Here is a 24,793-nt window from a genome sequence, read left to right as displayed (position 1 = left end):
AGAGGGAGAGGGCGGAGTGGGTGGTAAGGGAGGGGGTGGGGGCAGGGGGGAGAAATGACCCAAGCATTGTATGCATATACCAATAATAAAAAAATAAAAATTAAAAAAAAAAAAAAAAAAAAGAAAATTTCATTACTGCCAATTAGGACAACCATTATAGAAAGTAGTATGGCAATTCCTTAAACAGCTAAAGACTGAATGGCCATATGATCCAGTGATACTGCTCTTGTGCATACATCAAAAGGAATGTAAGTCAGGATACAATAGAGACACCTACAACAGAGACACCTGTACCCCGATGTTTATCACAGCACTATTCACAATAGCGAAGCTTCGGAAACAACCCAGATGCCCCACAACTGATGAATGGATCAAGCAAATGTGGTATGTGGTATATATACATGAGGAGTTTTACTTAGGCATAAGGAATAATGACAACATGTAGTATGAAGGTAAATGGATGTAACTGGAGGATACCATGTTAAGTGAAGAAAGCCAGGCTCAAAAAAGACAAAGGCCATATGTTTTCTCTCATATGTGGAAGACAGATCTAAAAGATAAAGCATATACACAAAAACAAACATAATCATGAATAAACTCATATATATGTTTGTAATAGTGGAACAAATCTATGGAACTTGGGGAAGGAGGGAAAGGAAAAGAGAATGATAGAGCATTATCAGTATCATAAAATGTAGTATCTGTGAAGGTAAAGGATTAAAGGCTATGTACTGAAAACTGTTGAAAAACAGGGGGTAGGAAGTAAAAGGGTAAGAGAGAATAACGGAAGGGGTTAAAGAGACCAAAGTAAAGTATACTCAGGGATACATAGAGAAACCCCTTTGAATACTGACTTAGATACTAATAACTAAAGACAGGACTGTAAAATAGGTACTGTGTGTGTGTGTGTGTGTGTGTGTGTGTACACGAGGGGATACTTGTGGGAGGAGGGGTGAACTAAGGAGATTAAGGTGAAGGAGTATTGTTGACGGACTTCATATACTTATACAAAATAGAACAAAGGAATCTCTTGTAATGGCTTTAAGTGAGGTGGGGAGGGGGATGAAGGGAGAGATGGTGGGGATGATCTAACCAACCTGTAAGCCTATATGGAATTATCACAATGAATTCTCACCTGTACAGTGAACATATCCAATAAAAAAATTAATGGAAAAAAAGAAAATTTCATTCCCTCTCAACATTTTACTCTGAGCTCTATTGGTTTTTTGAAAAATATTTTTAGTCCTCTGTTATTAAGCAAATCAAAGGATAAGGAAGAATAGTGATACTTCATTGATAAATGGTTATTTCCGTGATCCCTTCAAAAAAGCATTTTGTAAAAACAATGATTTAAGTGGCTTATTAGTGCTTTAAACTTTATAATGATTATTTTTACACATTTTATCATTCTGACATTATTGCATAAGAACGACTTTAGAGATGGAGAGCCTGTGGCTCAGAGTATTAATTGGACATCCAGTTTCAGTGCCTAATTCATAAAATAATGCTAAGTCTCTTCATGTGAAAAGAAGTGGTAGAACTAAGAACCTGCCTAGCCAGGACTTGACCAAATCCAACATTTAGGAAAAATCACCAGCTCTTTTTGTCAGACATATCCATTTTTCTTTAAAAATTATAGACCCCTGGAACTGCAAAAAGTGCTTCTAAACTATCAACAGAACATGCAGCAATCAGGACAAACCTGTGCTACAGCCTGCAAGGGGGTGATCAGGCTGCTGTGCTGTATCTGGATGTCAGGGAGATCTCCGTGGCGGTAACTTCTATACAGAATGACCTGGGCATCCTGCTTCATTTTTAACTCACTCTTCATCTCCTAGAATCACCAAAAGCAAGGAAACATTAGAATTCTTATATAAGAAAATCAGGTGTGTATGAGATATGAAACTGTAAGGATCCATCGTCAACAAAATGGTGAAATGATAACTTTTATTCACACTGGTTTAGTCACTATAGCAGATGAGCACTGAAAGGATTAAATATTCATTATGAAATAATCCAAATATTCACAAAATAAGACAATTTGATTCAAAACTTTTTAAAAATATTAACCACAGGGCTGTGGTTCCTTTTTAATTCCTCTAAGAGTAAGTCTTGGCTCAATGCCCAAAGTCATGCCCTCACCTCTGGCACTCCTCAGTCTTGTAAACCAGTTAGAGCCAATCCTAAATGTTCCTAATCCCTGCCAAGCATATCTGTCTTCAGCATTTCCTTGATCAGTTGGTTGTCTTCTCAGTATTCTCTCTCCAGAGAGGCTTTCCACCACTGACTTCCACAGGTGTGCTCATCACTTGGTTTCTTTCTTTCTATTTATTTATTTTGCAGTACTGGGCTTGAATTTGGGGCCTTCACCTTGAGCCACTCCACCCAGTCCCCTTTTATTTTGTGCTGGATTTTTTTGAGATAGGATCTTGCAAACTATTTGCCTGGGCTGGCTTCAAACCATGATCCTCCTGATCTCTGCCTCCTGAGTAGGTAGAATGACAGGCGTGAGCTACCACAGCCCAGCTTATTTCTGATACTGCATGTATTATAATCTCAGCTTGTTTTTGTCTGCCACACTGTGTACTGAGGTCCATGAGAGCTTATACTCTGCTCACCTCTAAAGCACTAGCATGTAGCACAGTGGATGGCACTGAGTACAGTGCTACAGACACATTGGTTCAATGGACACATTACCACAAACACATGGTCTTCTGATGTCTGATTTACCTCTATGCTACTTCAAATTACTGACCAGCAGCTTCATACTTGAATTCAGTGTGAGAAGGAATGCATGACAACACAAAAATAACACAACTATATGAGTGGATTTCCTCTTTTTTTGGGGGGCGGTACTGGGATTTGAACTCAGGGCCTCATGCTTGCTAGGCAGGTGCTCTTACCGTTTAAGCCATTCTACCTGCCCAGAATAATATAACACAGTTGTAGCCCACAACCACAAATGTGGTAGGAGAGTAAGGCTACAGAACCTGGAGAGGATAGTATCCCAAAGAAAGGGGCAGATATTCCAAAGACCTTATATACTTCCTATAATAGAAAACAGATATTTCTGACCAATTAAATTCATGAAAACAATACAAACCTTCTCTCGCTTTTGTTCCACAAGGCCTTTTCTGGCATAAATCAAACTGAGTTTTTCTTGGTTCTTTAGAAATCGTCTTCGTAATCTCAATATTTCTACTCGGCTCTCTGTGCCTGAAAAACATAAGTCAAGTTTGGTTACTGATAGCCAATTCAACATCTAAAGTTGACCTCAACTGCTACCCAGGATTCACCAAAGTGAAACTGTATGCTTATCTCTACTTTTTAATTTAGTATTTTCTTAAAGATATAAGCATACAAGGAACAGCAAACGAGAAGCTGAGCAATTCTGGAAGTTAACGAATAGGAGAGTTGTAACTACCTCAGTGAATCCTAGCTAAACAGTAGAGAGAACAGGGACACAGACTGCAGAGATAACTGGAAAGGCTCAGGATCTGACAGAACCAGTCCCTCCAGAGGAGAGGGAAAGTGAGGCCAGGTGTGAAAGCCCAGCTCATATAAACAGTACAAGACCTGGAGTATACATAGGGCTGTGAGGTGGGAAAGGCAGATCGAAAAATGCAGTACCTAAGATGGCTACAAAATCTGCAATTGCCTCACAAGTGGCCCCCCAAAGTATTGGCAGGAAGCCTGTGGGAAGAAGGTAAAAACTCGCTCTGGAGAATGAACACACACAGAAGATCTATGTATCAGGGCTCCAGAGTCATAGTCCAGCACAGTTTCCCTTGGTGAGGACTGAGCCACAGACACTCCCCATCTGCATTATTCCAAACATCTCTCTATACTTAATCACCAGACATTTGAGGCAAGCTTTAAATATGAAAGGAAGAAACCTAAAAAAGTGACAGGGAAAGAGTAGAGTTGTTAAAGCAGACCAGGAAAAAATTTCAAAAAATAACCACTTATCAGAAAAATAAGAATAGATACTGCAGCCATAAATTGAGGGATGAAGAAACTCTGAGAGGAAAATAGCTAATCATAACTTAAAAGCAAGGGTTAGGGAACTGACAGAGTGCATGTCTAGCAAGTATGAGTTCCTGAGTTCAACCCCATTACTATCTTAAAAAAAATAAAAATAAAAACCAAAAAAGTCAAGGATTGGAAGATGAGGTTGAACAGATTTTCCAGAAAATGGAGACAAAAGGAAAAAATAGGAAAATGAGTCTGATGTCTGAGCATTAAGACTCTTAAAAGAGAGCATGGAGAAAACTGAGGGGAAGAAATCACCAGCAAAATCACTCAAGATGGTGCTTTAGAACTGGGAAGCAGGAGTTAGCAGTTTGAGAGGGCCCATCTTATGCTCAGAAAAAAAGAGATTCAAGAGAACTACACAAAGGACACTTTTGTGAATTTTTCAGAATAGATTTAAAAGAGGAGATTCTATGAGTATCAACAGAGAAAATACCTAGGTTCTTACAAAAAAGCAATAAGGAATACATCAGATCTCTGCTCATACCTGACAGCTCTCTACCTAGAAGTCTGCAGCTTACTTGCCCTGAGGTGTGCATGCCTTCAAAAGCAATGTGGCAACATCAAGATCTCAAAGAAAGCTTCCAGCTTAAGACCCCTTTGTCAGCAAACTGCTGAGGAGGTGCTCCACCAAAAAGAAGGAAAAAACAACAGAGGCAGAAGAATCAGGTCCAGGACTGGGAGGCGAAGGACTGCCCAGATGAGGGGGTCTCTAGACAATGGCTGAGGAGAGACCCTGGGGCAAGCAGGTCAGAAGCATGCTGGCACAGGAGAGACTTCTTTAAGAAGATAAACATCTACATGTTGGAACAATAAAAGAAAACTGTATAACTCAGGGAAATTTGGTGACAAAACCAAAAAAATTAGCAATGCCCAGGAAAAAATATATAAGGAAGGGAAAAAAATGATAGATACTATTACTCATGGACCAATCACAAATATTACCTAGTCAAAATAAGAGGAAACACTGAATACTGATTAAACAAAGACTATGACATAATTAAGTAGGAGGATAAGGACAGGAAGAATTAGCAGGTGTGCATGTACAGTGAAGGTGGGGTTGGGGTTAGGGAGGACAATCCTTAAAACCCATCCTAAAACACCAGAAGATAGTGACTAATATTGAAAGAAAAAAACAGTAACAATATAGAAACACTGGTCAGAAATATGGAAGTAAAGGCTAAAACTCAGCTAAAAAGGTTGCACATTGACTGCCTCTGGGACTTGGGTAATAAATAAATTTCTATTAACAAATTTTTGAGAAACCTCTGTTTAATCTACATGAATCTTCCCATGTACCTTCATAGATTTATTTACTTAACATACTGTCTTCTTTTGGCATATGCATACTTTTAGGCCATTTCTTAAAACATGAATTGACACTCACCGTGTACTATTTAGTATCATTGAAAGGAAACCGAAATAAAAAGAATAAAAGCTAGGCAAGTACTCTAGCTTAGCGGTAGAGTACTTGCCTAGCATGTTTGTGGCCCTGGGTTTGAGCCCCAGAATGACAAAAAATAAAATAAAAAATATAAAACTCTTAATATAAAACTCTACAAAAGAATTAAGCCAGGCACCAATGGCTCACACCTGTAATCATAACTACCTGGGAGGCTGAGATAGGGAGGACTGTGATTCCAGGCTCTTCCTGGCAAAAAGGTTTGCGAGAACTACCTTTGAACAGAAAAAAGCTGGGCGTGATAGTAAAATAGGAAAATCACAGTTCAGGCTGGCAAAAAGCAAAACCCTATCTCCAAAACAACCAGAGCAAAATGGATTGGAGGTGTGGTTCAGGCAGTATAGTACCTGCCTAGCAAGTGTGAAACCCAGAGTCCAAACCCCAGTACTGGAAAAAAAAAAATTTAATTAACAATTGTAAAGTGAAATTTAATTAAGCTAGAATTTTTCTTTGTGGTGGTACTGGGACTTACTGTCAGGGTTTTGCGCTTACAAAGTGGGCTTGCTACTGCTTGAGCCACACCTCCAGTACGGATTTCTATTTTTTAAATTGGTTTCCTTGCAATGATAATAATATACAGTATTAATATTTTAAGAAATTCCAAAATGTCCTCATTTATACAAGAAAGTTTGCATATCCCAAAGAAGACAGTATGTGAAATTTTTTAAATCTATAACGGTACAGGGGCAGATTCAAATAGATTAATCAAATTAAAATGGACAATTTACCTAAGTTAGTCCTACACAAATCCATACACAAAACTTCCAAGGAAATGGTTCCTTCCTTAATCTCTACACACATTCCCTGAATTCCTCCTGCTCTACACATTACATATTTTTTACTCTAAAAAGGTACACCATGAAGTAGTATGGAGTAATTTGAGTCATAGACAAATGCTGCCATCCTCAACATTTTTCTCTTAATTCTGAGCTTCATCTCTATTCAATAAAGAAACCAATAGCCCAGAGTCTACCTACCAATCACCATAAATCTGGACTGCAGATTGCCCCAAACCTCTCTTTAGCATTTTCCAAGTGCTTACAGTGAAAGCCTCTTTCACAGGAAATGGAGTGTGCTTATGTGTCTCAGATGATCAGGAGAAAGGGTGACAGAGACAACTGAGAGGTGAGGGAAGGCAAGAGTCACCTTAGGATCTCATTGTGGACAGAACCAAGGGCTATGCACACTTGAGGATCAGAAGCATGAAGACCTAATGGCAGAGGAGGAAGAAGACAGAAGATGTTTTGTAAAAGAAGCTGAGCAGGGAGAAAGGAATGGAAAGTAACCTCTACTGACACACCTTCAAACTCAAGAGCTTTTGGCTAAAAAGATGGCTACACTTCCCTCTCTCTAAAGGTAAATTTAGAGAATTGGGTAGGAGCCACAGATTTGCAACTGAGAAGTATGAAAAACTGTTTCAGTTCTTTTTTAGCTCCTACTTTTAATTACTCTTCCTTCTACTCTTAATTCCATACACCTAAATGTACATGTTGCATTTCCCCAGGGTTCTGTCTTGGGACCTTTTTCGCTACATATTTTCTTTCTTTCATTCACTCACTCCTAGTGCTAGAAGTCTTGCAAAGAGCTAACTTCTCCACTGCCCTCTTGATAATTGGGTTTAGCAGCCTGCCAGGCTATCCACTCTATTCCCTAAGTGTCCCACTGGCTCTGACATACAGCCACCCATATACCTTTAAGCTGCCAAGTTCCCAGGCTGTAATACCTCTGGCTCTGCCTCCCAATCTTCCTCACTCCATTTGATGCCTCCACAAACCTCTCGGACAGGGCCAGAGTCCTTGCACCTGCCTCTACTTAGTGCATGAGGTGGCTGCTTCCTGACGTGTACCCTACTTCCCACAAGCCTTTTCAGTATTCTTTACCATAACTCCCAGTGCATCTGCGAGCATCCATGCACATGGATTGCATAGGACCCTTGGGGGCCTTAGCATGAAGTCAGCTCTTCATAAACATTCACTGAACTTCACTGAGTCCTGCCTACCACACAACCATGGTTTACATTTCCATCTTCACTGTGTTCCTCCTCTTCCTTCCTGTATCCAGGCTCCTCTCAAAGGCCCCTCCTCCACCCAGTCTTCCTATTTTCTACCTGGATTTAAACTTTCTCAGAGCTGAGACTTGGCTTACAAACTCTTTTATCTCTGATACCAAATTATTGTCTTACCCACCCTTAATGTTCTAGAAAGTCACTAAATGAATGGATATTTTTTCTGGAACACCTAAAAAGCAATGTCTTCAACATGGTAAGTTCGCAAACAAGATTTACAGGGTACAAGGAAATGTAGATACTAACAGAAATACACTCTCTCAATCTAAACCTCTGTACTAATTTAGAGGATAGGTTATTTTAAAATGGTTTCAGCAAGCTTACTTACCACCCTTTGCTTTGTTATCCACCTCATCACCAGGAAGGCCCAGCTTTTTTTTCCCAAAATCAGGTCCCACTGATTTCCAGGGTATTCTCTGTGATTTTTCACTCTTCTTGTGGGCAAACAACAAGGAGGAAGACAAGGAGTCAGATGACATGGAGACTGTGTAAGCAGCCACTGGGTCAATGCTGCTTCCAGTCAGCCAATTAAATGAGCTTCTTTCATCTGCAACAAGTAAAACCAGAGCAATGAGGACACTCAATATTAGTATCATAAAATTTCCATTGTGATTATTCAAATTAGTCTTACGTTCAAAAACAACAATATGAAACAAATTATATAAAGGAAAAATGCTGAAGCATTTATATATAATAATTAAAACATTTTACTCTATAAATGATACTTTTCTGATCAAAGGGAAGAGTTAATTCATTTGAGAAAGAACAGCTTAATAAACTATTAACATTAGTAAATGAAGTTGGTTTAGCTCTACTCTGCTTTTGGGATGTTTTGAATTTGATCCACTAAAATAAATAAATAAATACATAAAAAATGTAAATAAATAAATAAATTTGTTCCACTAAATAGTTTTGTGGAAAAAAAACAAAAGGACAACAAATGATTCCTGGCTCTTCTAGTCAAAAATAATCCTTTTCTTCCTTTTGTAAAAAAAATTGTAGTAAAATACATAAGTACAGTCACCATTTCTACCATTTTAAATGTACAGTTCAGTGGCAGTAAGTCCACTCACATTAACCACAGATCTCTGTTCCTCTTACACAACAAAAGCTCTATGTCCATTAAACTATAGCTCCCCATTTCCTCTTCCCCTAACCTCCAACAACCATTGCTCAACTTTGTCTCTGAGGATCTGACTGCTTTGGAAACTTCCATCTTTTTCTCTTTTGACTGATACGTCTTCTTTGTGGTCTTATGACTTTGTTACCACTTTACTCTTTCACATTAGGTCAATGTTCCTGCAATAGAAGCTGCTCCTAGAGGTCAGAGCATCATGGTGCTGGTTACCTGCAGCTTGTGTAGGAGTGAAATCATACTGGTGTTGGGTGACCCGTACTTGTCCAACCTTTGGCCCTTGGGCTGGGAAGAAGCCTTCCTGGGTTTGGGTCTGGAGAGTGCTTGGGGAGGCCTGAGTCTCAATAAACATTGGAGTGAGAACAGTACTTCGGAAACGCCAGTCAGGATCAATGGTACACTCCTGTAGTAAGAAAGTTTCCAAGGAAATTATGCTCGTTCTGCAGCAACACTGAAATATTTTTATTTAAAATCCAACAGTACAGCTGGGAGTGGTGGTGCTCACTTGTAATCATAGCACTTAAGAGGTGAAAGCAGGAGGATGGCAGGTTTGAGGCCTGCCTTGCGGACTACATAAGTTCAAGGGCAACCTGGACTACAGAGCAACACCCTGTCTCAAAAAAGCAAAAAATAAAATAAAAGATCCAAAATCAGTAGATATGTACTATTATTTCATATTTCCCTCCGAGATTCACCTGAAGAAGAACCATTTCTAATTTAAACATTTCAACAGACGAAAAACTAATCACAATTAGGGGAGAAACCATTCTCTTGGTTCCATATTCTTCACTATAAGGCTAATGCCATACTTGGCAGTGACACAATCACATAGGTCATACCACTCAGTGTTCCTGAGTACTCCCACAGCCAACCACTGTGCCGGGCACAGGTGGAGCACCCCTCATCTAAAATATAAAATCCAAAATGCTACAAAATTTGAAGCATCTTGAGCAACAGCATGTTGTTTCAAGAGGAGAATTCTACATGTGACTTATTGCAGTTAAGATGCAGGCCTGCTAAAAATACCATGTAGCTGGGCACTGGTGGCTCAGCCTATAATCCCAGCTAGCCTGTAATCCTAACTACTTGGGAAGCTGAGATAGGGAGGATCATGATTTGAGGTCAGCCCAAGAAAACTGTTCATAAGACCCCATCTCCAAAATAATTAGAACAAACTGGACTGGAGGTGTAGCTAAAATGACAGATCACTTGCTTTGCAAGCATGATGCCCTGAGTTCAAACCCCAGCCAAGCAAAAACAGGGAAACAAAAACCTATATAAATTTACCTTCAGGTGATGTGTATACAGTATATATGAAATGTAAATAAGCTGTGTTTACACTTGGGCATCTCATTATGGATATGTAAATATTCCAAAACCCCAAAATAATCTGAAATCTAAACTACTTCTGGTTTAGTATAAACACCAATGTAAACAGGGCACAACCAAGCCCTGCCTATGAGGAGCACCCTTCTCAATGTGTAGACCATTGTGACTGTTATGACTGCCAAGAACTTGGTATCTCTCAGGTAGGCAGGAGGAGGACAGGACAGATCCAAGCAGAATCTGACAAGGTTAGGAGAATGAACCTCCAGGAGGAGGATAAGCACATATGGATGTCCAGAAAGGAATATATTCCAAGAAAATTAAGAGAGCAAGTTTAACACTATTAGAAGATGTTCACTAACAGAGAAAGCATAAGGAATTCATCATGATTAGAAACATAAGCACATCACCTGAAATTCACATTCTGACAGAGGATGCTCAAACATGGGGTTCAGATAATCTGGGCTCATCCTGGTCATTTCAAGGAGAAAATTTGTTGCTAAACTTAAAAAATGGACTTCTATCTTAGGAGAATATAAGGAATTTAATGCTAACAATCGGTCCAAGGTATTTGATGGTAATCTGGTTTCATGGCTCCAGAAATTCCGAACAATTAATCTGAAAGCAGAGAGGAAAAAGAGCACATGCTTAGACACTGGCAAATGTAAGAAACTTCTCTACATGTATCATATGGGGAAGATACAGCTTTCCATATAAACTACACTCAAAACTGTAAAGAATATAATCTGAGTTATGAAAAGTAAGATACATTGGAGGAAGGAGAGCCCCAAAACTATAGCATATTTAACAAGAGGTGTATCTCTATTCAAGGAAGTTTTTAACAATGAGTATACAATATTAACAATTTTGAAACTGGAAAATCATTTGAAGAAATTTCAGGAGGTGGGTTATAGCTCAGTGGTAGAGTGCTTGCCTAGCATGCACGAGGCTCTGGATTTGAACCCTAGCACTACAAACAAAAACAAAATTTCATGTAATCCTTCACTGCTTTGTTAAAACAATTCATCCAAAAATTACTTATAATATATCCAAAACTTAACTAAAAACTGGTTTAGACTTCATAATTTATGAATGCTTAGGAAATCTAAATGTAACTTTAAAAAACTGAATGAATTTAAAACTGTAGCAAATGAAAAAACAATATATCAAATCTTACAAAAAGTTTATGCCCCTTCTTATGTAATTAGTCCTTGATAAAAATGCCCATATAATGACTTAGGGTAGGCATTAAATGACAACAATGACAGGTCATATTTGTAGATGTAATTAACATTACGGCTGTCTTCTATTTCTAAAGTTTCCAACAGGACATGCAGTATTAATAATACGTAGAGTGTGATCTCAACTATGTATGTTTAATGACAACCAAAACAATCGTCGTTACAGATTTTCTCTTCATTTTGAAAAACCTTAACTCATTGCACTAGCAGTTTTATTCATAAACTTGAATAAAAAGCTTATTCAAGAGTTTTATTTTGAAATAACTATTCGGGATTTAAAAATCTTATTCTTCATATTATGGTTTAAAATAAAGTTTTACTAAACATTAGAAAATGCAAGAGGCAGACATAATGCTGATACTGAAAATACATTTCTAAACTTACTGAAAAAATATTCTTATCTAGCTACTAGCTACATATCTATCTAGAAAGCAATACCCCTAAAATGTAATTATCTTGGCCCAATTATTCCAGGAGGAGCACATACTGAAGCCCGAGGTTCTCATCAACCAATCCTTGAACCAATACATCTTTTGCCAATTTAAATATTTCCTGGGAGTCATCATCCATTTGACTTTCTGGATCTCTGTTTGAAAAAAAATAACAAAATGACAAAACATTACAACTCTGTTCTACATGTTAGTAACAGTAAAACTACTCTATGGAACTCAGGGAAAGAGGGAAGGAAAAGAGAATGGTAGAGCATTAGTAACATCATGAAACAACATCTTTGAAGGTAGAGGATATAATGATGTGTACTGAGGCCTGTTGAAAAAGGAAGGATAGGAGGTAAAGTGGTAAGGGAGAGTAATGGAAGGGGATGAACGGAACAAAATAAAGTATCCCCACAGCAGGAATACACAGAGAAACCCCTGTGAACATAAACTTAAATATTAATAATGAAAGACAGGACTGTAAAATAGGTACAGTGTATGTCTGGGATGGGGTACTAGTGGGAGGGGACAGGGTAAATGAAGGAGATTAAGGTGAGAGTACATTACTGATGCACTTCATATACTTACATAAAATAGAACAAAGAAATCTCATGCAACTGCTTTAAGTGGGCCCGGAGAAGGGATTGAGGGGGAGATCTAACCAATGTGCAATATAAGCCTAATTGGAACTGTCACTATGAATACCGCCCCCATATAATGAATATATCCTAATAAAAAAATTTTATAATTAAAAAAAAAACCTCTGTTCTACCCCTCTTACTCAACACTAATCACACTGTCTAGAATTAACTCCCCACAGGTGGTGTATTCCCATGCCTGATACCTCTTTCTGTGCATAAGCCTGGTATCCCTGGCAGGCACAAACTCTTGAGGGATGACATATGCTGACAAGAGTTCTCTCCTTAATTAGATCTTAAAAGGATAATTACAAAAATAAGTTTTACAAGAGAACACTCATATACTTCTAACTCGGTAATTTCAGTCTCTGAAAATTTCCTACATATTCATGAAATGAGTGGAAATAAGGATAGAATACAATATACTGACATAAACTTGTTTTAGTTGTTAATCATAAATGGCAAAAAATATTTTATTATGTTCCAGATTGGTAAATACACCCAAACAATACCTTTAAAAAGTAATATAAAATGCCAATGTATACGGTTACCTGTAATTGTCATGAATCCACATGAGAATGTTATACATTTGTTCCCTACACATTGGAGAAGGATGGGAAACAAATTCCACAACAGGATTCAGAAGTTCTCGGAGTTCTACTGGTTTCAATTTTGCCATCATCTTAAAAATTATGTCCAAACACACTTTTTGTCTTTCATCATCTCTATAATAAAAGAAATTTTTCAAAACACAAATTTAGCAACTCTTATACTTTCTAAGTATGCGGCAACCTTTTCTTCTTTCTGCTGTGCACAGCTTCAGAGTGTTACAACATATACAGTACACACATATATATACTAACACAAAAATTTCATTCTTCAAAATTATTATCACAGCTATATTAACAAATTGATTCAATGGGACAGCCTGAATTGGACCATGGAATAGAAAAAAGGATGTTAGGGGGAAAAGTGATGACATGCAAACAACGTCTAGTTCATTTAACAGCAATGAACTAACACTAATTTCTTAGTTTTGACAATCATATCATGATTATGTAAAAATGGGAAAAATAGTTGAACAGTATATGGGAATTCTGTATAGTATCTTTCAAATGAAAAATTACTTCAAAATAAAAACTTTACTTAAGAAACACAGCGTTGGGCACGGTGACTCACAGCTGTAACCCTAGCTCTGTGGGAGATACAAATCAGGAGCATTAAGATCTAGGCAAGCCCATGCAAAAAACCAGCAAGAGCCCAATCTCAGCCAGTAAAATCTGGGCATGTGCCCATCATCACAGCTACATGGGAAACATAAGTAGGAGGGTGGGTGCAGGCTGGCCCAGCCATAAACATGAGGCACCATTTGAAAAATAACTAGAGCAAAAAGCACTGAGGGCACAGCCAGGAGGTAGAGCACTTGCCTAGTAAGCACAAGGCCCTGAAAACAACAACAAAAAAATATGACAGTGGAAGGTAGACTCTGGGGAAAAGGGGACCCAGAGGGAGAGGGAGTGGGGAACGTAATTGAAGGTTAACATGTATGAAAATGTAATAATGAAGCCTATCACTTTGTACAACTAATAATATACCAATTTAAAGAAAACAAAGCCAGACATGGTGTGCACACCTGTAATCCTAGCACTTGGGAGGCTAAGGGAGCAGGATTGCTAATTCAAGGTCAGTCTGGGCTACTCAGTGAGTTCCAAACCAGTTTGAGCTACATAGTGAGACCCTGTCTCAAAATTAAAATAAAAATCAAAGAAATAACATAAAATGAAAAAGACAGAGAGGCCAAGTATAAAGTATACCCTTCAAAGGCATACACTCCTAGTAACCTATTACCTCTAACTATTATATTCTACCTTCTAAAGTTCCTACAACTTCTAAAGTGTTGCCTTAGAGTGTTAGATAGTGAAGTTAAGTATAGTCTGGGCTCTAAAAAAGGCAAACACCTATTTCTTTGTTTACAGATCTTTTACACCTTAAAGCACTCAGCAGATAGTAAATATTTATTGAAGAATATCACAACACAATGACATACAATCTTTCTTATTGGCATATTACACATTTATCAATAATTCATCACTAGTTGGGCGCACACACCTATAATCCTAGCTACTCACACCTATAATCCTAGTTACTCAGGAGGCAAAGATCAGGAGGATCAAGGTTCAAATCCAGCCACCCCAGGCAAATAGTTCATGAGACCCTATCTTGAAAATACCTACTACAAAAAAGGGCTGGTAGAGTGGCTCAAGTTGCAGAGTGCATACCTAGCAAGCATGAGGCCCTGAGTTCAAACTGCTGTACCACTAAAAATAACAGTATTAATAATTCATCACTATGTAAAAATAGAACAAGACTGTAAAAGAGTACAGAGTGATTTTGAAACTAAATGAACAATTTTAACACATAATGAATGGAAAACGCTTACCTGGCAAAGCAGATAAGGAACTGAAAACCACACATGAATCTAAAGAGACTGAGGCATTGCTCTAGGCAACATCCTTTACCTATGGATAAAAAGTCACAAGAGGGGGATTCCAAGATGGCGGCTAGAGGTAGGAGGCAGAAAGCGACCCTCCTATAGTGAAATCTTGGAGAGACGCTGGAGACACACTTTGCAGGCATAATCACCGAGAAAAGGCATAACTCTGACCCCTCCACATCTCCAGCCGGCGCAGAGAATCTCCACTCCACGTTAAACGGAGAACTGAGGAGGGCCCCCGGGCCGCCAGTGGCCGGCGCCCATACGGCTTGGGAAGACGCGGACCAGGTGACCTTCACGGTACCGCGGTAGCCCCACAGACAAGCCTGGGCCAGAGCAGCATAGCCCCCTGGACAGACTGACCTCCACCCGGGGAAAAAAGAGAAACTGAGTAATAAGCAATAAGAACAGTTAAGACGCTGGAAAGAGGGTGGGGCGCCCTGAGCGCTGAAGATTGGGGGAAGGGAGCCCTTCCCGGGACTGTAAATAAACGAGCTGGGCGGCAGGAGAGGCTCTGGTGGGAGCGGGGCGCGCGCCCAGCAACCAGGAGTGGGGAAGCTTGTGAGAGGAGGGAAGACCCACTTCCCACGTGAACTGTAAACAAACATGGCGGCCGGCAGGAGCAGCAGCACCGCCCAGTAAGCAGGAGCAGGAAAGCTTTTGAAAGTGGCAGTGGGAGGAAAACTTCAGAGGAGAGGGGGGAAGACCCACTTCCCACATGAACTGTAAATAAACACGCAGGCCTGACAACGCGGGGCAGTGTCACCTTTCCCAGTGCTTGGAAAGGGGAAAGCCTGTAGCAGAGGCTCCCGCACAGGAGAACTCTGAGCAAACAAAGCCTGTGGGACCAGGTGAGTGCTAGCTCACCCCAGAGATCTGCATAAATAACGCCGCCAGCTACAGGCTGAGAGCAGCAGGCAGGCAAGCCACAGTTGCAGATACCACTCTCAGAACAGCCTCCAGACGCTTTTTTTTCTTTTTCTCCCTACCTTTGATGAGAGAACAACCGAATTACACCTGCAAGCCGAAAAACTTACTGAAACTGTATTGCATTTGAACTGGGGACACTTGGTGGGGCTTTTTTTTTTTTTTTCTTGTGTGTGTGTGTGTGTGTGTGTGTGTGTGTGTGTGTGTGTGTGTAGTTTTGTTCTACTTTATGCATCCCCTTTGATGAGACAACTACAGAACAACATCTGAGGCACCAACTCCAGGACTGGAGATTGAGACGGACATCCAAATTATTAAGACTGAAACTGCATTGCATATAAACTTGGAAGTTTTTTGGATTTTTTTTTTTAATTTTCTATTTTCCATTTTATTTTAATTCATTTTTATATATAGATATTACTTTCATATACTTATTTTTTATTTTTTTTATCTTTGATCTTCAATCCTCTCTCTGTCTCTCTATTGTCTGTTCAGCTTACTGTCGATTAGTACACTAACACTCCCTGTTTATACCTTTGAAACTCTCTTCTCTGATACCTTGTTCTGCTTTCTCCCTCTTGTCTGTATATTTGTTTTCCCCTTTTCTTTAACTTCTTGCTTTCCATCTCAGCTCACTCTTCCATTCTCAGTATTACCATTGTTATTATTACAAGCTAGAAAATACTTAATTATACACAGTACAGGGACAGTAACAACACCAAGGACAATGATGGGAAGACAGAAAAAACAGGGAAACCAGTTTCCCCACAGCAAAAAATTAGTACAGGAACCAGAGGGGAATGAAGAGAACAGAAACTCAGATCCAGACTCCAACAAAATGAAGATAAACTATGCCAAAGGACCCAATGAAGCCCACAAGAATAATTTAAAAGAAGACATACTACAAGTACTCAATGAGAATTTTATAGAGATGATACTGGATAGGGTCAACCAAAATGTACAGGAGACACTCAAGAAATTCCAAGACAATAAAAATAGAGAATTTGAAAAAGCAAAAGAAGAAATAAAGAAAACCATAGAAGCACTGTATAAACACCAAAGTGGAAGAGAGAACACAATGAATAAACGGATAAATGAACTCAGGACAAAAATAGACAACAATAAAGAAGAAAACTGCCAGGATATGGAAAACCTCAGAAAAAAGAACGAAACAGAACTGCAAAACAAAACGGAAGGCCAATCCAGCAGAATAGAACAAACAGAAGACAGAATCTCAGAACTTGAAGATGAAATGGTAATTAAAGGAAAAACCAAAGAACTATTAATTAAACAACTCAAGACCTGTGAAAAGAAAATGCAAGAACTCACTGACTCCATCAAAAGACCAAACTTGAGAATCATGGGCATCGAAGAAGTAGAAGAGGTGCAAGTGAAGGGAATGCGTAATATATTCAACAAAATAATAATGGAAAATTTCCCAAATCTAGAGAAAGATATTCCCATACAAATGCAAGAGGCCTCCAGGACACCAAACAGACCAGATCAAAATAGAACTACTCCATGACATATCATCATTAAAACAACAAATTCAGAAACTAAGGAAAGAATATTGAAGGCTGTAAGAGAGAAAAAACAAGTAACATACAAAGGTAAACCCATCAAAATCACAGCAGACTTCTCAACAGAAACATTAAAAGCAAGAAGAGCGTGGGGTGAGATCTTCCGGGCACTGAATGAAAATAACTTCAACCCCAGGATACTCTACCCAGCAAAACTATCATTCAAAATAGATGGAGCAATAAAAGTCTTCCATGATAAGCAGAAACTAAAACAATATGTGACCACAAAGCCACCATTACAAAAGATTCTGCAAGGGATCCTGCACACAGAAAGTGACACCCAACTTAACCATGAAAAGGCAGGCAGCACCAAACCACAGGATAAGAAAAAGCAAGACAGTAGAGAGTAACATCAAGTTAGGTACACACAATCAAACCTTCAAACAACTAAGATAACTAAATGGCAGGAATCACCACATACCTATCAGTACTAACACTTAATGTTAATGGACTTAATTCACCCATCAAAAGACACCGTTTGACAAAATGGATTAAAAAAGAAGATCCAACAATTTGTTGCTTACAGGAGACTCATCTCACCGACAGAAATAAGCATATGCTTAGGATGAAAGGCTGGAAGAAGATTTACCAAGCCAATGGCCCCCGAAAACAAGCAGGAGTAGCAACACTTATCTCTGACAAAGTAGACTTCAAGCCTACATTGATCAAACGAGATAAAGAAGGACATTCCATACTAATAAAAGGGGAAATAGACCAAAAGGAAATAATAATCATCAATCTGTACGCACCCAATGTCAACGCACCCAATTTCATCAAACATACCCTGAAAGACCTAAAAGCATATATAAACGCCAACACAGTGGTTGTGGGAGACTTTAACACTCTATTATCATCAATAGATAGGTCATCCAAACAAAAACTCAATAAAGAAATCCAAGATCTAAAATAGATCAAGCGGACCTAGTAGATGTCTACAGAACATTTCATCCAACCTCTACACAATATACATTCTTCTCAGCAGCCCATGGAACCTTCTCCAAAATAGATCATATCCTAGGGCACAAAGCAAGCCTCAGCAAATATAAGAAAATAGAAATAATACCGTGCATACTATCTGACCACAATGCAGTAAAAGTAGAACTCAACAACAAAAGTAAAGACAAAAAACATGTAAACAGCTGGAAACTAAATAACTCATTACTTAATGAAGAATGGATCATCGATGCAATAAAAGAGGAAATTAAAAAGTTCCTGGAAGTCAATGAAAATGAAAACACAACCTACCGGAACCTATGGGACACAGCTAAGGCAGTCTTGAGAGGAAAGTTTATAGCCATGAGTGCATATATTAAAAAGATTGAAAGATCCCAAATCAATGACCTAATGATACATCTCAAACTCCTAGAAAAACAAGAACAAGCAAATCCCAAAACAAATAGAAGGAGAGAAATAATAAAAATAAGAGCCGAAATCAACGAAATAGAAACCAAAAAAACCATACAAAGAATTAATGAAACAAAAAGTTGGTTCTTTGAAAAAATAAACAAGATCGATAGACCCCTGGCAAACCTGACTAAAATGAGGAGAGAAAAAACCCAAATTAGTAGAATTAGGAATGCAAAAGGGGAGATAACAACAAACACCATGGAAGTCCAGGAAATCATCAGAGACTACTTTGAGAACCTATATTCAAATAAATTTGAAAATCTAAAAGAAATGGACAGATTTCTAGATACATATGATCATCCAAAACTGAACCAAGAGGAAATTAATCACCTGAATAGACCTATCACACAAAATGAAGTTGAAGCAGCAATCAAGAGTCTCCCCAAAAAGAAAAGTCCAGGACCTGATGGATTCTCTGCTGAATTCTATCAGACCTTTAAAGAAGAACTGATACCAACCCTCCTTAAACTGTTCCATGAAATAGAAAGGGAAGGAAAACTGCCAAACACATTTTATGAAGCCAGTATTACACTTATCCCAAAACCAGGCAAAGACACCTCCAAAAAGGAGAACTATAGGCCAATCTCCTTAATGAACATTGATGCAAAAATCCTCAATAAAATAATGGCAAACCGAATTCAGCAACACATCAAAAAGATTATTCACCACGACCAGGTAGGCTTCATCCCAGGGATGCAGGGGTGGTTCAACATACGAAAATCAATAAACGTAATAAACCACATTAACAGAAGCAAAGACAAAAACCACTTGATCATCTCAATAGATGCAGAAAAAGCCTTTGATAAGATCCAACATCAGTTCATGATAAAAGCTCTAAGAAAACTAGGAATAGAAGGAAAGTTCCTCAACATTATAAAAGCTATATATGACAAACCCACAGCCAGCATTATACTTAACGGAGAAAAATTAAAACCATTCCCTCTAAAATCAGGAACCAGACAAGGATGCCCACTATCTCCACTCCTATTCAACACAGTACTGGAATTCCTAGCCAGAGCAATTAGGCAAGAAGAAGGAATAAAAGGAATACAAATAGGTAAAGAAACTGTCAAAATATCCCTATTTGCAGACGACATGATCCTATACCTTAAAGACCCAAAAAACTCTACTCAGAAGCTTCTAGACATCATCAATAGCTATAGCAAGGTAGCAGGATATAAAATCAACATAGAAAAATCATTAGCATTTCTATACACTAACAATGAGCAAACGGAAAAAGAATGTATGAAAACAATTCCATTTACAATAGCCTCAAACAAAATCAAATACCTAGGTGTAAACCTAACAAAAGATGTGAAAGACCTCTACAAGGAAAACTATACACTTCTGAAGAAAGACATTGAGGAAGACTATAGAAAGTGGAGAGATCTCCCATGCTCATGGATTGGTAGAATCAACATAGTAAAAATGTCGATACTCCCCAAAGTAATCTACATGTTTAATGCAATTCCCATCAAAATTCCAATGACATTCATTAAAGAGATTGAAAAATCTACTGTTAAATTTATATGAAAACACAAGAGGCCACGAATAGCCAAGGCAATACTCAGTCAAAAGATCAATGCAGGAGGTATCACAATACCTGACTTCAAACTATATTACAAAGCAATAACAATAACAATAAAAACAGCATGGTACTGGCACAAAAACAGACATGAAGACCAGTGGAACAGAATAGAGGATCCAGATATGAAGCCACACAACTATGAGCAACTTATCTTTGACAAAGGAGCTAAAAATATACAATGGAGAAATAGCAGCCTCTTCAACAAAAACTGCTGGGAAAATGGTTAGCAGTCTGCAAAAAACTGAAACTAGATCCATGTATATCACCCTATACCAAGATTAACTCAAAATGGATCAAGGATCTTAATATCAGACCCCAAACTCTTAAGTTGATACAAGAAAGAGTAGGAAATACTCTGGAGTTAGTAGGTATAGGTAAGAACTTTCTCAATGAAACCCCAGCAGCACAGCAACTAAGAGATAGCATAGATAAATGGGACCTCATAAAACTAAAAAGCTTCTGTTCATCAAAAGAAATGGTCTCTAAACTGAAGAGAACACCCACAGAGTGGGAGAAAATATTTGCCAATTATACATCAGACAAAGGACTGATAACCACAATATACAGGGAACTTAAAAAACTAAATTCTCCCAAAACTAATGAACCAATAAAGAAATGGGCATGTGAACTAAACAGAACTTTCTCAAAAGAAGAAATTCAAATGGCCAGAAAACACATGAAAAAATGCTCACCATCTCTAGCAATAAAGGAAATGCAAATTAAAACCACGCTAAGATTCCACCTCACCCCTGTTAGAATAGCCATCATCAGCAACACCACCAACAACAGGTGTTGGCGAGGATGCGGGGAAAAAGGAACCCTCTTACACTGTTGGTGGGAATGTAGACTAGTACAACCACTCTGGAAAAAAATTTGGAGGCTACTTAAAAAGCTGGACATCGATCTACCATTTGATCCAGCAATACCACTCTTGGGGATATACCCAAAAGACTGTTACTCCAGAGGCACCTGCACATCCATGTTTATTGCGGCACTATTCACAATAGCCAAGTTATGGAAACAGCCAAGATGCCCCAGCACTGACGAATGGATTAAGAAAATGTGGTATCTATACACAATGGAATTTTATGCAGCCATGAAGAAGAACGAAATGTTATCATTCGCTGGTAAATGGATGGAATTGGAGAACATCATTCTGAGTGAGGTTAGCCTGGCTCAAAAGACCAAAAATCGTATGTTCTCCCTCATATGTGGACATTAGATCAAGGGCAAACACAACAATGGGATTGGACTATGAGCACATGATAAAAGCGAGAGCACACAAGGGAGGGGTGAGGATAGGTAAGACACCTAAAAAACTAGCTAGCATTTGTTGCCCTTAACGCAGAGAAACTAAAGCAGATACCTTAAAGCAACTGAGGCCAATAGGAAAAGGGGAACAGGTACTAGAGAAAAGGTTAGATCAAAAAGAATTAACCTAGAAGGTAATACCCATGCACAGGAAATCAATGTGAGTCAATGCCCTGTATAGCTATCCTTATCTCAACCAGCAAAACCCCTTGTTCCTTCCTATTATTGCTTATACTCTCTCTACAACAAAATTAGAGATAAGGGCAAAATAGTTTCTGCTGGGTATTGAGGGGGGGAGCGGGAGGGGGCGGAGTGGGTGGTAAGGGAGGGGGTGGGGGCAGGGGGGAGAAATGAACCAAGCCTTGTATGCACATATGAATAATAAAAGAAAAATCAGAAAAAAAAAAAAAGTCACAAGATTAGAGGGTCCCAGAGCAGGTCCACCTGAGTCATTCCTACACCGTCTTCTCCTTTTTCTCCCAGAATCAAATCTTACACGTATACCTTTTATGAAAACCCACAAGTGCCTCATGAGTAAGAAATATCTGAACAAACAGTTTATGACCCAGTGGGATCCCAGGGTGTGGGGGCTGGTATTCACTCACCTATGTCTCATGACTTGAAAAAAGCCCTTACTCTTTAGCTGGAAGTACAGGTCTGTTATTTGCTCTGCACGACAAAGCACCACTTTCAGACAAAGTGTCTTCATTACACCATGAAATTTTGGCAGCAGAAAGAACACAGCATTCAGGAACCTGGTGAGAGGGGATGGAGCCTGGTGAGAGGATGGCTGTTGACCACCCTCCACCCCAACACCTTCCACCACAGTCCAAAGACTGCCCCCTACCTGTCAGCAAGGGGAGGGAAGCCCTTCACTGCTTTGTTCAAGCATACAATAAATTTGTCCTCCATAGTACTTTGATGTTGCTTCAATTGTTTTACAACCAGTTCATATACCAACTCTGCCAGTATCTAAAAAATTAAGTTTCTTTTCAAATACATAAGTGGAAAGTTATGTTAAGTATTAAAAATAAACATTTAATTGAACCCAAATAAAGTGTACAATGTTATCACCTATACCAAAGTTCACAATGTGAATGATGAAACAGGAAGCACTGGGAATAGCCAGTGGTTTGCATTAACCACGTGAGAGTCTGGAGGCTCCAGATCCCTGACTTCCTATGAGAGTGAGTGGTACTGTGCTGTGAGCCAATAACCTGTGCTTCCCTCTGTCATGGAAACACTACAAGTAAATACTTTGAGAAGCTAAGCTAAAATTAGTTTTAGTTTAATGTGTCTCAAATACAGCTTAAGATGTATTTTATAGTGTTTGGGTCTCTGGTCAAGTTCTCACATAGAACTCTAGCAATTCTAAACAGCACCCATGTCATTGCCTATCTGCCCATATCCCACTGTCTCTTCTCTTATTACTACTATTAAATACTCATTTGTTTATTGTCTGCCATGTCAGTCTCCAAGGACAGGATAGTGCCCTGGCCCCTGATGAATCTTCACAGCCTAGACCAAATAATTAAGTCCTCAAAAGTAAACACTCAACGTTAGATACATGCCCAACAAAGTCTACTGGAATGAAGTGATGGAAAATGTTTCCTCGCTCTTGTTCCTCGTAAATACAGAAAAAAGTCATTATGACCTTTCAAAAGCACTGGAGAGTTTTACAATGCAAATTTACTAGCATGAGACTATTTTAAAATTACTCTCAAGGGAAATCCTTAAGCACAAATTACAGTGGTGTTGAACCCACTATAGAATATTCATTCATTCATTCATTTGTGGAACTGGGGTTTGAACTTAGAGTATTGCACTTAGAAAGCAGGCACTCTACCTCTTGAGCCACACCTCTAGCCCTAGAATATTTCAATTAAGTATTTCACTATTGATTCGTGATATGTCTTTTAGGGCTATGGCTAAGCCTAGTGGTAGAACAATTGTCTACTGTATTTCTTTTTATTTAAAGAATTTAATCTGATGACAGGATGAAATGGTCAGGCTAGCAAGTATAGAAAGCAAGTTACAAAACAAACAGTATGGGTAAAGCAAACAAAAGAAGCAGATGTAGTGACAGGGTCATGCATACAAATTCTTGGTGGAGAGGACATAAGCCACTCTATTTACTTCTTAATGTTTCATTTTACTTACCAAATTTCTATACTAAACCTGTACTACTTTTTATATTTGGAAAAAAAAAACTAAGACAAAAGTATTATTATTAAGTTGAAATTTAAGTAATGAGATAATCAACCTGGGAATCAGCTATAACTTGTTCCATTTTGGTGAAAAAAAAGCTTATTACATACATTTAAATCTAATACTTAGGGATATTAGCATCATGCCCTCTCTGAAAAAAATGAGTTTTATATTTGGTATACAGTAGAAAAGAGTGAGAAGTTAATAAATGCAGATGCCCACTTCATTTCAAATAGCATATAGGATATACTTACAGTATCAAGAGTCATTACAAATCAAAATTGACAAAGAAGGACTTGTTTACGACTGTATAACACACTTACATTTTTTCTTTCAGTAATATATTGAAGAATAAGTCCTAGAACTTCTGCTGCTGCTGCATATACCTCTTTATATTTTACAAAGGACATATTATTGGTCAAAGCTTGAAAATATCTATAGCAAATACAGAAAATAAAAATTCACAAACTAATTCATTTTGATATTTGACACAAAAATGTAATACTTCCTGGTGTCACATTAACTGCATAAATTGAGAAAATCTGAACATAAAAATGATGCAAATTGCTTGTATGAGTATGTGTATGGCATCATAACCAAGAAAGTCTACCCTCCAATCATAGGGAAGTGCTGTGGTCAGGATATAACCCCTTGCTAGACACCAAAGAAAACTGTGGGAAAGCAAAGAGCCACTATCCAAGACTATGAGGCACTGACCCCTTGTCAAAAGCCTTCTACCATGGCAAGGCAAGGACAATACAATGATAAAGAAAGAAGGCTTCCACTCCATGGGAGTGGCATATAACTGTTGGACATCACAGAGATTCTGTGTGGTGGTTCCTGGTGGGGAAATCAAAGCTTAAAAAGTTCATGTCTGAAAGTGAGCAGGTTCTCCAAGTCTGTGCTGAGCCAACAGCTGCCTCAGACCTGGGGTGGCAGCAGAGG

The 24,793-nt window shown here is 38.6% G+C and overlaps 1 protein-coding gene across 3 annotated transcripts in view; it reads right to left on the bottom strand.

Moving 5' to 3' along the window:
* The window catches only part of Prkdc (protein kinase, DNA-activated, catalytic subunit), a 191,187-nt gene that overhangs the window by 58,854 nt on the left and 107,540 nt on the right, over positions 1-24,793 (bottom strand). For all 3 annotated transcript variants that reach the window (XM_074068495.1, XM_074068496.1, XM_074068497.1), the window contains 10 exons: positions 24,172-24,283; positions 22,488-22,612; positions 22,246-22,395; positions 12,885-13,058; positions 11,749-11,847; positions 10,431-10,638; positions 8,908-9,097; positions 7,888-8,106; positions 3,104-3,216; positions 1,703-1,834 (listed from right to left, as the gene is read on the bottom strand). In XM_074068495.1, coding sequence (XP_073924596.1) covers positions 1,703-1,834; positions 3,104-3,216; positions 7,888-8,106; positions 8,908-9,097; positions 10,431-10,638; positions 11,749-11,847; positions 12,885-13,058; positions 22,246-22,395; positions 22,488-22,612; positions 24,172-24,283 — 1,522 coding nt within the window. The remainder of the gene's footprint in view (positions 1-1,702; positions 1,835-3,103; positions 3,217-7,887; positions 8,107-8,907; positions 9,098-10,430; positions 10,639-11,748; positions 11,848-12,884; positions 13,059-22,245; positions 22,396-22,487; positions 22,613-24,171; positions 24,284-24,793) is intronic.

The sequence above is a fragment of the Castor canadensis genome, chromosome 3, assembly GCF_047511655.1.
Source record: "Castor canadensis chromosome 3, mCasCan1.hap1v2, whole genome shotgun sequence".
Lineage (NCBI taxonomy): Eukaryota > Metazoa > Chordata > Mammalia > Rodentia > Castoridae > Castor > Castor canadensis.
Note: the sequence above shows the minus strand (reverse complement) of the source record. Positions and strands in the feature narration are given on the sequence as shown.